The sequence below is a fragment of the Amphibalanus amphitrite genome, unplaced genomic scaffold (assembly GCF_019059575.1).
Source record: "Amphibalanus amphitrite isolate SeventyFive unplaced genomic scaffold, NRLGWU_Aamphi_draft 000159F_arrow, whole genome shotgun sequence".
Classification (NCBI taxonomy): Eukaryota; Metazoa; Arthropoda; class Thecostraca; order Balanomorpha; family Balanidae; genus Amphibalanus; species Amphibalanus amphitrite.
In genome coordinates this window covers 504,265-518,984 of record NW_024881654.1, presented here as the reverse complement: position 1 = coordinate 518,984, position 14,720 = coordinate 504,265, and the positions used below count along the sequence as shown (strand labels likewise).

General features: G+C 47.7%; 1 protein-coding gene across 3 annotated transcripts in view; it reads left to right on the top strand.

Moving 5' to 3' along the window:
- The window catches only part of LOC122383262 (F-box/LRR-repeat protein 5-like), a 51,285-nt gene that overhangs the window by 7,437 nt on the left and 29,128 nt on the right, over positions 1 to 14,720 (top strand). For all 3 annotated transcript variants that reach the window (XM_043369516.1, XM_043369514.1, XM_043369515.1), the window contains 3 exons: positions 13 to 106; positions 910 to 1,107; positions 1,469 to 1,925. In XM_043369516.1, coding sequence (XP_043225451.1) covers positions 20 to 106; positions 910 to 1,107; positions 1,469 to 1,925 — 742 coding nt within the window. In that variant the 5' untranslated portion in view covers positions 13 to 19. The remainder of the gene's footprint in view (positions 1 to 12; positions 107 to 909; positions 1,108 to 1,468; positions 1,926 to 14,720) is intronic.

Here is a 14,720-nt window from a genome sequence, read left to right as displayed (position 1 = left end):
CTTTGTTTTCAGGGTTACAATGCCTCCAAGATTTCCAGATGAGGTGGATGTTTTTTCAGTGCCTCATTCGAGGATGAGAGACTTAGTGAGGATGTACAAAAGTCAGGTCAGTTTTAGTGTGCATAAAACCTCTACTTTTATGTGTAATATTCTTTAAATGACACTAATTTCACCCTCCAGTAACAGACTTAGGTTGTTAACAGCTGAGCATTCAATATGATATTATCAAAGTCCTGTAAAAATACCTACTAGATCATAACAGAGCCAGAAACTCTGTCAGCCTCATAAATAATGGCTTGTCATGCAAATGTGAAAACATACATTCTTAAGCATATCTGCATGTGTAGGTAACATTTGAAGCATTGTGCTAGTTTTAATATCTACAGAAATTCAGCTTGTCAATTACAAATGATTGCATAATTCTGAAGATTTCTCAGACGACTGGTGATTAAGAGTCTCTGAAGAGTTAAACATTCATACCTATGATGCATTTTTTTTTGCTTTGTACTAAAAGCTAATGTTGGTGATTGAGAAAGGTATACATTTCTTGCTGGTTCAAAATTTTTGTGCCTATATTGATTCTAGAAACATATTGAATTGTTCTAAAACCCTCTGTTGTAAGTTTTTGTAGGTAGGCTGAAGGCGACGTAATGTAACCAGTAATGCCAATTGCCATTGTTATGTTAACCTGATGACAACTACAAGTGTCCTTTGCTTTATCTGTAACATGTGCAATAAATGACTTGGTACCTACCTAACTCAATTGTTTATTGACACTGTACACTGAATATCATGTGTTCGTGGCATTGTGGTATTTACATTTGTCATAAACTGTTGCATAGATAACATGAGTCATGTTATCTACGACTGTTGCAAAGCTCACGTAGGTATTATTGTCCATTCGCCCAGCTGTCCACCACGGATTTCAACAACTCCGTGAACATGTCCGGCTTCCTGAGCACGCTGCTGGCAACGTTCAAGGAGTTCCAGCAGCACGAGCAGATCGAGAACCGGTTCATCATGGACCGGCTGAAGCGGCGCCTGAACGCCCTCTCGGTGTACAACTCGGCCGTGTGTAACTGCCACCAGGACAACCGGCTCACAGAGGTAGGCATCGGACGTCCTCGCCGTGCAGCTTCGCCCCTCTGACCGCCTTTCCCCGGCGTTTTATTGCCAGCTGTGACTTATTTACGTAATGCCTTATCAAAATAATCCTTCAAGGTAATGCTCAGAAGGCTTACACCGTATCCTTGCATCGCTACATAGGAGACCTACCGAGTTAATGCATATCTTGACCCATTTTCCTCAAGGGTGTGATTGATTTGAACCGGAACCTCTTGAGCAACACGTTGTTAGCATTTTAACTTCTGACAATGTTTCCAATTTATCACTAGTGTATCCACCGATGGTATGTTATTGTTTTAACTCCCTTCTGACTGTGTGTTCCGTGTTCTGTGTCCGGCCTCAGATGCTGGAGATGGTGCGTGGTGGGCTGGACAGCGGCCGGCACGACCAGGACGAGTTCGTGCGGCAGCTGCGGCGCAAACTGGACGAGTTCACCGACAACTTCCTGCCGCACATGAAGGAGGAGGAAGAGATCTTCCAGCCGTTGCTCATGAAGTACTTCGGCTACGACGAGCTGCGCGAGCTGAAGCAGGACGTGCTGCAGAACCACCAGCTCTCCGAGAAGGTGGACCTGCCGGAGAAGGCGCCCGAGCCGGTGCCGCTGCCGCTGGCGGCGCCGCGTCCCGCCGCGGCCGCTGAGCCGGCGCCGGTGCCGCGGCTGCCGCCTGAAGTTCTGACGCTCATCTTCTGCCACCTGCGGCCGCCAGACCGTGCGGCGTGTGCGGCCGTCTGCCGCCAGTGGCGCTCGGCCAGCCTGGCGCCGCGCCTGTGGAGGAGTCTCAGCCCGGCGGCGCCCGCAGGTGAGAGATCCGGACAGACGGTACGGGACCGCTCCGGATAGTGCTCAGACTGATCCGGACACAGGGACAGACTGTTCGGGACCGCTCCGGATAGTGCTCAGACTGATCCGGACACAGGGACAGACTGCTCAGGACCGCTCCGGAGACCGGATACCGCTCAAACTGATCCGGACACAGGGACAGTCTGCTCGGGACCGCTCCGGATAGCGCTCAGACTGATTCGGACACACGGACAGACTGCTCGGGACCGCTCCGGATAGTGCTCAGCCTGTTCCGGACACAGGGACAGACTGCTCGGGACCGCTCCGGATAGCGCTCAGAGCGGGGTGTGGTGGGACGGTGAGGAGGAATAGCTTTAGTTTGGAGATAATAGATGCTGAGGTAACAATAAAGCAGTGTTCCATTTTTGGGAATTTTGGGTGGAAAATCACACCTAATGGGTAAAATATTTTCATCCCCAAAACCAGGTAAATTGGAATTCTTTCATCTCTGAAAAATGCTCAACTCATGCTCAACAATTAACAGCCAGATTACCAGATATACCTAGCAGCGCCATATAGACAGTTAGAATAGAACTTATAGGTTTGCTACATAATGCATAATTTCCATGAAAAAATCGAAATCAAGGCACAAACCCAACAACTCACCCTGACTGACAACGAAAGAAAATAACCTTGCACACTTCCAGCTGTTAATAACAAATATGCGTTGAATGACCTTGATCACCTCAATTGTTTGTAAAAACCAGGCTTGTGTTCTGAATAAATGCTTTTGGATATTCATAACAACTATGATTAGTGGTTTGCTGCCAACGCAAAACGGATGAGCCGCTGCTTGCGCAAATTAAACTCTACCTCTGCATTTCGCTTTTGACTAAGTTGCGCAGGATACGCCTACAAAATTTTCATCTTTGGACCCGCAGTCAGCTGGGCACACCCTGGCACACCCTAGGGATGAATTTAAAACTTGATTTGCTCTAACTTCTTTCATATACAAAATAGGGATATGAGACAGGTACCAACTTATTCTACATTCATTTCTGATCCTATTGTATCAATTTCAGCACAAATTATGTCCGTCAATGGCTTCTAGAGGACTTTAAAGCTCGATGCGTCGGGCCTGGCAGAGGTCCAAGATGAGAAAAGCCACCCTGCGCACACCCTAGGGATGAATTTAAAACTCCGCGGGCTCTGGCTGGTTTCATAGGTAAAATAATGTTTTGAGACCGATGCCAATATATTCTGCGTTTATTTCTGATCCTATCGCATTAATTTCGCCACAAATTATGTCCGTCAATGGCTTCTAGAGGACTTTAAAGCTCGAGGCGTCGCGCCTGGTAGAGGTCCAAGATGAGAAAAGCCACCCTGGGCACACCCTAGGGATGAATTTAAAACTCCGCGGGCTCTGGCTGGTTTCATAGGCAAAATAATGTTTTGAGACCGATACTAATTTATTCTGCGTTCTTTTCTGATCATATTATATCAATTTCACCACAAATTATTTACGTTATTAGTTTTTAGATGTCTTTAAAACTCGAGGCGTCGGGTCGGGCAGGGGTTCAAGATGACTGACACGCCACCCTGGCACACCCTAGGGATGAATATGAAACTCTGTGGACTCTGGCAGGTTTCATACGCGAAATGAGGTTATAAGACCGGTAATGATGTATTTTACGTTAATTTCTCATGCCTTTGCAATAATCTTACCGCCAATTATTCATTTCAATTAGTTTCTAAAGGTTTTTAAACAGGGGCGTCGCCGACGGGGGGGGGGGGGGGGGGGGGTCGGGGGGGTCGTGACCCCCCCACTCTTGAAAACTGGGGGTGTCGACCCCCCCCCACTTTTTGCGATGCTGAGTATGCTTTTTTAGCTTTTATGTCAGTGAAGCAGGCGTCAGCAACACCAACAAATACATCAGATTCAGAATCGCTTCAAGAGCTCCCTAAAGCCAATTAACCAATTAGGCCTAAAGTTCAATTAGCTGTGGGCGGGGAACACCAGCACAACAATATTTTTAAGTAGCCACCATTCTAGTACCTTTTTATCCCTCAAAGGATTGGACGCGCCAAAACTGCCCCGAGCGTTCGTCTGATCGTTAAAAAAAAATGGTCGCAGTCGATTCGTCGGATCAGTACCTAACTACAAAACTACAAACTAGCCTCAGCCCCATGGCTACCGTCACAACTAGATGTACGTACAGCGCACATGTAGGGGAAAGCGAGTCAGATGAAACCGTCTCGGGCTTTCGCAAAGAAGTCGCGCAAAAAGGAGCCGATTGCAACGAAATTTCCGGTGCGCTCGAGTTAATCACCTACTTAAAAATAAATCGATATCCTTGATTCAAGTAAAGATGACCTTGGTTCACTTTTTCATAACATGCTTGTAATTTAGGTATAGGATAGTTTTTGGAGCTGATTTTGAACTTAGCGCCCATCTGAACATTTACGAAGTCGTTGTGTTGCTTATCATACATATAACATGTTAGGAAACAATCGGTGGTGGTCATCCACTATTAGGTACTGATCGATCTGACCTGACCTGATCTACCCCAAATGCATGGAGTCATCATCTTCGTTCAAAACTAAGATAACATTCGTAATCAGAACCTCGAAAAACCATCACAACTTACATTCGCAAAGTTCTAGCAGGTCCCGAGTTTCCCTACTTATTGGCGATGGCCTGAGTCCTGAGATGACCCGAAACCTTGTAAATGGGTATCATCGGCTTTCTCTCGTCACGGGCAGCATGCTCTTTTTTTCCGCAAACCTCTAGATCGATCAGGGGTCGAAAAGCATACCTCAGCGTTACTTTAGTATACGTTATACGTTAGCGACTGGGAACCCACCAATAGAAGGGCTACAGTGAAGCAGAAAACATTCGATAGCTCTTTCAACGCTCTTTCGCTAGCTTCGCGTCAGATTTCATCTCAGGTCTATGTTTTGCCCATAAAAGGCAAACAGCTAACTGGACAGATTCTGCCGAAACATTTGCTTTGCAATAACTTTAGATTCCGTGAATTTGTATGGTATCTAATGTTGTCTTGTCACCACCGTGTTTATCTCTTTGAGACGCGTCACATGAGTTAAAATTTGACCATTCATAATTAACGTTAAAACAACCTCAGGTCAACGTTATGTCCTGATCGAAAAAGGACCTCCTGCTGCATATGAATGGATCCGTGTTGTTGAGCTGAACAGTGAACACCTTCCAGGTGCTGTCATCGCTCTACCGCGTCTTCGTCAAAAGTTGTAGAAAAAAAATGCTGGTGGCCAGCGATGGACATTTCCACTAATCGCCTTTCGAGTCATCACTCGCCATAAGTTGCACCCTGTCCCTGGCAATGATGAGCTGATTTGTCATGGCTCCAAAGATATTTTGCGTTTCTGACGAGCTTTTTCAAAGCAGGAGGTATTCGTGCTTTTTCTAATTTCTCATTATTTTCTCATGATGAGTTCACGCATTTGACCTGTTTCTAGATCATAAATGTAAATACTCAGAATCGTGAATTGCTGACACGTATAACCCCATACATTAGGTATACAGTGTACCAAATTTCGAAGTTATGGGAGAAAAGCTACAAGAATGGCGAGAGGGGAAAGTTTGATAGAGGTATACCGTATAACTGAACTTGACATGGCGACCTGACCTTAAGTGACCAGTGATAATTTTTACGCAAGTGATGTAGGTAGGTATACCTACCTAATAGGTTATACCAAATTTCGCGGCGCTGCGCGCCGATTGTTACACGCGCACACACACACACATACGCACGCACAAAACTGGGAAGTGTGGCAAAAAAAAACCCTATCCATCGGGTGAAGACTAGAAACCCGACCCCCCCACTCAAAAATCCGTGGCGACGCCCCTGTTTTTAAACACGAAGCGTTCGGCCGAGGGAAAGCCAAGATGAATGAAAGGATAACTTGGCACACCTCTAGGGATAAATTTAAGATACGGTATTCCCAGATCTGCCCAATACATGTTCTGAAGCTGGTAGATGGGATTAAGAAGGCCCTAGCTTTTTAATAAATTATCCCTCGCCCGTATAGGGGGGGGTCGAACGAACCACCCCCTCGTTTTTTTCGAGAATAACTCGCGTAAAAAGCGGCCGATCGCGACGAAACTTTCAGGACCCTCGAGTCAATTAATTTGACACCTACTCTGAAAATCTCATATTCCTGACCCAAATGACCTTTGACCTGTGACCTATTTCTTGAGGCCATGCTTGGCCGGAATCGCGATTCGGCGAGCCGCTAATGCGTTCCGTTCACTCCCGTTCCGTTTCGGGTGTTCTGGTCAGTTATGCTCTCGCTTTCCCTTCCGCTTGGGGTGTCCTGATCAGCGATCCTCCGTTCCGTTGCAGTTGCTCTGATCAGTGATCACTGATGCCCTCCGTTCTGTTGCGGGTGCTCTGATCACTGATCACTGATCATTGACGCTCTCACTCAGCACTTATCACGTGACATGATACGAAGCTACCGCTCCGTTTTGGTGGCCGGCCATGAGGTCGGTGGCATCCTTTTATCATTTTTTTTTTCATCCCGTTCCGTTCCGATATGGATGCCCTGGGCCCCTGGTTACTGGTTAGTTGCACGCTTTTTATTGCGATATTGCGTATTATGCTGCGCAGTGCACATCGTTCCGTTTGGGGTGCCCTAATCAGTGACCCTTTGTCTAGTCTCATGTAGTGCAACGTTCCTTTCGAAGAGTTGCGCTGACACCGTTTCCATTTTCACTATGCGTAATGAGTACCGACTATCGCTGGCCGTTCCGGCGTTCGGGCCGGGAGATTTCCGGCGTATGTCATGCTGCATAGTGCGACTGCAATTGCATACTCAATACTGCGTCCCGTTCCGTGTGCCCAGAGCAAAGGCACCATTTCCAGTATCATCCGGCCATTGTCATATCTGTTGAAAATGGAAAGCTCAAAGCTATACTGCGTACACTGTACGAATATTACCAGATCAGATGCGAACGAAAACTACATACTGTAACTGTACATACTGTACGGTTCTCCAGGGTATTAGTCGTTGGTCGCGCGGCGAGCGGGAGGGCAACCAGTTCCGCCCCTGTATCGCGTGACCCCTTGCTCCGCCCAGTTACGCACGAGCGTACTCCACGCAGCGTAGTAGCGTGGGAAGGGGAGGATTAGAATGGTGGCATGTGTAGAGGCTAGAACCGGTTTCCACCGCCATGCCACCGCCCAGCGACATGGAGCGGGGTCAGTGACCAGGGCGCAGGGAAAGGTCAGAGGTCAGCTTTAACGTAGAGCTTTGTGTCTCCCTCCCCTCCGTGTGTAACGACCGCACGACAGCGGCCGGCCGCCGATCAGGCTTGACATGTCAAGGTCACCCGCAGTCAACGGGCTCAGAGGGTTGGTCGAGTGCGAGTCCGTGGCTGACGACAGTCTCGACCATGTGCTATGGTGCCGATACACTAGCGTGGGTAATAAGTTTGTGTTCAGTGCATATGACTGCTGGGGCGTGTCCTCTTGATATGATGCTTTGTAACGTGTATGATACGCTTAAAACCTAGCTGGCAGTGGCCGAGAGGAGAGGGGGGAGGCGGTTGCCGCTTCCACATGTTTATTTTTGTTGATAGCTGCGAGAGCTGAAATTTGGCAAGCCTGACCTTTGATTCAAGCTGAATTTTTATGACAGTGTAACAGCTGGAAGCTGTGACATTTTTTTTCTCCGTACGTCAAAAAGGACATCTCTCACACTCTATACGTAAGGACGATCGCACTGCCTGCCGCGGCGCTGAGCCGGCGTGGGGAGGGAGTCGACCATACGATCCCCCGACCCGTCGGCCGGTCACCATTAAGCAAAGATCAAAGGCTCGCCGAAGGGTGGAGTTCCAACACACCCATCCGGGCCGGCGCAGCTGCCGCCGACAAACGCGCGCAGTCGGAACCACCTGCTGCCGGTGCTGGACCAGCCTCCCGACACCCTGGCACCGCACTTCCTGCCGAATTTTCGAACGGAAACCGGAGCGAAGGGTTGAGGTCAGGCTAACGCGGCGCCGCGTCCGGCGCAGACAGGGACCGACATCCGGCGAAAATCGAGTGTGAAAACGTCATCCGGCAGGAGACAGCTGAGACGGATGAGCCGTGCTAGTGAGGATGACGTCACGTTCCGGCGGAATGGAGGAGGAGGGCGACGGTCTCGACTCCGGATGCGAGACGGGATGTCGCCAATTTTCAGCCCCGGTCAGGACTGCCGCCGGAGGTCATGCCAGGAAAGGACCGATTAACTGTCCCGGTCACAGAAATCGACCCCCGCCGGAACCGGATAACGAAAGGAATAAAATCGGACCGCAGAAGAAGAGAGGGGAACAGAGCACGGTATCAGACCACGGGTGACAGACTACGGGGGAGGAGAGCTCATCTGGACGGCGGGTCGGCCGGCACGTCTCAGTCTGAGGCTGGCCGACCCCACCCCTGCCGGAGAGGAGGGACTCTGCTGCCGCGACGGAGATTCGACGTGTCAACCATCATCAAACTGTCAAGTGAGTCATCTCATCTGTCCGCCTCATCAAGACTGCCTCCCCGTCATGGACAATTCACCTCCCATTTACCCATCGGATGTCTCTAATCTGGATTACAAATGCCACTCCCTGAGGTCTAACTTGAGCCACCATTAGGAGGGTAATGGGTTAACACCGTGTAGGGGAGGGCGGTAGGATGGTCTCGCGCGCTCCATATTGCGTCCCGGCCGGGCAGGCCGCGGTACGACCTGTTTGTAAGGGAGAGCAGATGGTCGCTACATTCCGCTCCCGACCGAGCAGCGCGGCAGTGGTGCGTCTGTTTGTAAAGGCGGGAAGGGGCTAATGGGCCTGACTGGTCCGGCCTTGTCTATGGGATAGACAGAGGGGTTAGAGGGACAGCCGGGGCGGGTTAGTAATGGTCAGTGTAGGCTAATGGCTCACCATTACATTGGTATTGGGGTGGCACTATCTGTCGGCCATCACGCGCGCGGTCCGGCCGCAGTGAGGTGTGGGATTCAAATGTATGAGAGGGGAGTGGAACAGGTCAGGTGGTGTCATTTTTCGGGCGCTGGTCACCACTGACGCGTCAAACTACGTCAGATGACGTCATGACAGTTCAATTGGCGATGTTTTGTAAATAATCTTTTTGCGGTTAGGGCGTTAGGATTAGGTTTAAGGCTAAGTTTGTATCGAGAATGGCGAGTTGACTATATCGATCGCAATGCACCGGTTATGGCTTGAGCTTGAGCATTACTGTATCGCCCGTTTGTAAATATAGCGTGAAAATTTAACAATCTGTCTGGGAAAAGAAAGGGAGGGTTACTCCAGATATGTTGCTGATTCGGATTCACAGAGACCGCTAACGTAATTATCATTGAGTCGTCATCGTCGATCACACGGCCTCACGCCGGCCTAGCACCACAGACTCACCGGAGTTGAATGAGACTACGCCACGGCCGTCTGATCATCAATCAACGGAAATGCAATGATCATCCCTCACGACGCGACCCTTACAGATACATTTTTTTTCGAAGCTAGTAGGTCAGCATAAGTTGTTTCATAATCTAATCAGTTTGAACTCGGTAGGCCAGCGTATCAATCCACTATCAGTCTAGTGTTAACTTAAGGCTTATCAATCGATTCTCAATTCTTACAAAGTGCTCTTCGGGATAAATCGACGGTCATCGTAGGATGGTCACATTCATGGGATAAGACTCATCATTCGGATACGGTTTGTCATGAAGGCGGCCCAGAAGTCGTAACGTATTCAGTTACAATTGGATAAGGAGAGTAAAACATCGTAAACGTTAATCATTATTCTGCTCCTTCGGCAGCTCAGCGCCAGAACAAGAACGCTGGAAGTCTGAATTTGCCTTCCGGTTCGTTATTAAATCAGCAATGAGCCGTTTCGTGACTCGCGTTTTTTTTATAACCGATCCAAATCTGAATCGTCATTTCAATCGTTATAAATTTTTTCGCTGTTCGTAACCTGTCAATCAATTCCCCTTTCCCTCCTAGCATTATCAGTACCTAACTGATATTGATGCTAGCTCCCCCGTCGAGGTATATCAAAGATTAACGTAGAAATGTTACGGTTGTTAAATTGATGCATCATTTGAGGCAATTGATCATAAACATCAAACGAGTTAGGTACCGTCCAACGTGACGCGACTATGTCAAAATGTCACCCTGCTAGTACACAACTAGAGTCGGTTACGGAGGGAAGCGAGAAATTATCACCGCCCATTAATCACCATTCAGGTATGATAAGGACTATTTTGTTCAGATCGGATTACTGAACAGTCGGCAGGCCCCAATTAATTGACAGGAACCATGTAATGTGCACGGACACATCACACATTATGCCGTCGGGCAGCAATTGCCTACACTTCCAGCCCAATCATGTTAGTTAACACCGGGAATCGGGAACGTGATCACGCCCACCCGTCCCTTGAAGTAGTTAATGTGAGTAATTTTGGGAGTATGTTGGGCCCCGTGGGTTTTTACTAAAACTGAGCGATTGTAGTCGGAACGAAATGGAAAACGTATGCCCCTTAAGCAATTAACAGGTTAATAGCCGCATGGACGGCAGCGCCCTTAGCGCCACCTACAAGACCCAACTCTTTCGGCACAGCCCGACCGCCCAGAAGGCCGAAAGGAAACAGTGGCGCCACCTACGACCGAGGCACGCCAAGCTCTGCTTATTCATTCTGCCGCGAGTGGACGTTACACGACCATCTCACGCGTGGAATATGCGTAGGAGAGTCGGACAGACGGGGACAGGGGGAGGATGAGTGAATGAGTAGGCACGCGCGGGAGTGGATGAATGAATGGGGGCGTGAGTGAGTATGTACTTGAGAGAGAGAGAGAAAAAAAAAGAGAGAGAGAGAGAGAGAGAGAGAGGGGGGGGGGGGGGGGGGGGGGGGGGGGGGGGGGGGGGGGGGGGGGGGAGAGAGAGAGAGAGAGAGAGAGAGAGAGAGAGAGAGAGAGAGAGAGAGAGAGAGAGAGAGAGAGAGAGAGGCTGACACCAGCGTTTTCTTATGATGATGACTAAATCTTGGTCTAACGTAGAATATTGGCTAACGGGTAGATCCAACAAGGAGGAATCAAACAAAGATGGCTTTTGATCACAGGGCACATTCTCAAATGATCTAAATAACATTTAGTGATCATTGCATTGGAATACGTTCAATTTGCCGAAACCTTTCAAGTAAGGCGTGTTAACTCATTTAACCAGCAGGCAAAAGCGACTGTCATGCTAATTTAACCAGATAAGGCAAACGGCAAGGACAGTTGAATCTCATGAATGCAATTCCGGTCCCCATCAGATTGGCGAGCGCTGGCCCAGCAAGCCCTCAGCTCAGCGGAATCGCGAACAATGCACAAACATGGACCTGCTGAGAGAAACAAATTATCTGTTAAGACAGCTGGACGAACCCTTTTTTCAACGATTGACCCACGCTGACCTCAGTAGGAAGACGGACGAACTTGCGGGTGGTCAAAAGGGGGAGAAATAGACAGCAGTCACATATGATCAAAATTTTAGTAAATCTTGGTGAATAACTCTACGGTCTAATTCTGGGAGAAACTGGTTACCTTTGTCAGTCGAAACCAAACTCTACATCGCGAGTCAGGTTAACATCAGATTAGCAGACAATTATAGGTTAAAACAGGAATGGGGAGACTAATTGTGTTATGATTGAGCGCGCATCACTAAAACTTAGAAATTGAAAGACAGAAAGTCACCATGACTGAGTCGGATGGCGTTAGATTCAATTGAGCAGCACCAGGGACTTGTGAGGAAATTACACCCACCCCAGTCACATTTCTAGTGTCATTCCCTAACAAACATGTACAACAAAAATGGCAAAGGTCATTGCCACCCCAAGCCTAGGACATTCATCTCATGTCATGCGTGGTGTGAAAGCTACTGACAACTGTACTTACAAAGTTTTAGAGGGATACGCTGAAATTAATGAATTCAGATGATAAATCAGTAACATGCAACAATTCAAGTCATATTATTCCCAGTAACATCCGTTAGTAGATCTCTTTCTATTGACATGATCTATTGAACATGGAATTTCAATGTCAATGACCACTGACCTCTCAAGTCACAACTGATCTTACATTGGGTCTCGGATGCCAACACAACAGTTTCGGACCAGTGTGGTTTCACTTAAAGGGGATATCCTGGAATTGAAATTTATAAGGCATCAATGAACATGACAAGCTTTGTCAGGTGGCGGAACAGATACAACGAAGGGCTGTCTATCGGATTGTCCTCTATCCTGGACAGCTACCTTGACTGAAATTATAATAGCAGGTTTGCCAGCAAAAGTACCCACTAGGTAAATAAATCAAATTACCATTAACACTGGAGAAATGGCAATGAGCGTACTATTGATTACACCAGTCTTTGCCGAGCCATCAATTTAGTTTGAAATTAGCACCATTCTCCAATGGTCCGTTCCCCATTAGCTTATTGTAATTTACAGTCCCCCCTTGATTTGATATAACCATTTCTCATTGCTGATGTTCCCACTCAAATAATTGGATATCACATTTGCCAAAATTTGTATACCTTCAACAACATAGCAATCGGTAAACCGAGCTTCCTTAAATTAGAACACCACAAGTCGATTGTAAATTGCAATTGAATTGCAAGTTAAATAAATCATCTAGTCGAGTATGTCAATAAAACCTGCATTATAAAATTGACTCTCATAAATCGGTTCAGTAAGATAACATGAAATCACATGAGTTGGATTGTTTTTAAATTGAAATGCCAAATTGAGACTAATCCGGCGCACTACCTTAGAATTCCCTTGATGCAAATACTTACGTCCCCAGAGAAATTTGCGACAACGTGGCGAGGGACGCCAGACAACAATCCACATAAAAATATTCATGATCACAAATGATTGGGCACTACTGAGAATTACTTCATTAAATCACAGGCAACACTCAGAATAGTCGAGTTGAAATTCCGATCAACGTTAGCGTCTCCAAGGTTGAACGATGAGAGGTCAGGATGTACTAACCCGCAGGCGACAGGATCTTATGACGTCATTACCGATCAACAAGTATGAAACTGGCAATCTCCTAGAAATATGACGTCACTGAGTGAATATAGTAAGCTACGGTAGAGACGTTTCGGCTGATAGGCGTAAATATCGTGTAGATGAAAGGAGTAGTAGATGGTCTGAGTATTTGGCGGCGCAGATTTCTCTATCCAATGATTTGTTTTTTTGTTCGGGTCGCGGGTAACAATTGATTCGTACCGCGCAGCGGTGCGCACATGGACTGAAGGGATTCTACGGGTCAGACAGGTAAGGAGATACAGAAGGAGTGACCCTGAAGTGGTCGATAGCTATTGAAACCGGAATTATAAAAGGAGGAAAGATCTAAGGATGGATGCTAGCCGAAGAGGAGGTATGTTGCAACACTTTCATGTGTTTTTGACTCTGCTGATACGTCTAAGTCTTCTAGGATTGGACTGTCTCACGTTACGGAGTAAGTAAGTAAATATGTTAGGCAGATATCAGAACAAAGAACGCCATAAGACGCCCAAGCTGAGAGGTGAGTCAGAGAGACAGGACGAGGGGGCACTCCGCCGAAGGTGAGTGACAAAATACGAAGGTGATAGATTGAGGCGAAGGGGTAATTCCGCCAGGATGAGGTGAGGTAAGTCCACCGTCGGAAAGGATCGCAGCATGTATCACTCATGACGCTAACGCGCTTGAACACACATCTGCAGGACAGGATTCCACGGCGTCGGATAAAATTGTAGGATAGATTCAGTCATGGAGTCTTCGAGTCACACCGGTCAATGATTCAAAGGCGCCACTTGCGGGTGCCATGACTGCATGAGAGTACTGAGTAGGTACCTGTCTATGAGCCCGGTGAGACTGCGGTCGCCGGGGCAGCAGGATTGTGTCCACCGGTTCGTTAGGTGAAAAACGCGTAAGACGGTCTCTCACAGAAGGGCTGCAAGGGTCAGTAACCAACGTCCGGCCGCGGGGTTTTGGTAGGGAAACAGAGATGTGCCGTGAGCGGCAGAGGTTGACGGACCAATCATAAGCCACCGAGGAACGCTAATAACTGACGCTACCCGCGTCGATCTTTAGACAAGTAATCGGGGTCAAATGGTGTAGGTGTTCGAAGAGAGTGGGCCGGCAGAGATTGATTGAACCAATCACACCCATCGACGAACGCTAATAATGTAATCGCTACCTGCGTTGCACCTTCAGACAAGTAATCAGGGTCAAGTGATGTAGGTGTTCGAGGATATTGGGCCAGGGAGCCCAAGATGTGCTAGGAAGAGCACACACGATTCCAATGTTGGAATGGGGCGCGATAAGTCGTTGGGAGGTAAGAGTAAGCTTAGATGAAATTTACACTAATCACGGAGTCTATTGAACAAATTACGTTTATTGTCCCTGATATGTACCGCTGGAGGGAGTTAGAACAATTGCTGGGAGGGACTGAGAGGTCGACGCGGAATCAAGTTTATTGTAGTGGGATGAGAGAGGTATGACAAAGAGAGTGAGTCTGAGGGAGATTGAGGTATGCGTCATATAGTGTAAGGACCAGCGGGAGATCTAATCTCAGCATTGAGGGCGTCATTAAATGGGGATGTACTCGATTATCTTTGGGATGATAGGCATTAGAAAGGGAGAGAATGGTGGGTAGCTATCAGGTATCAGATGATGGCTTCAGGTCATGTCCTCAAGGGAGGCATCAAAATTATATGCTTTGGGGAGACATCCGTGTCCTAAATTCCTTATGAGACAGATACCATCCTAG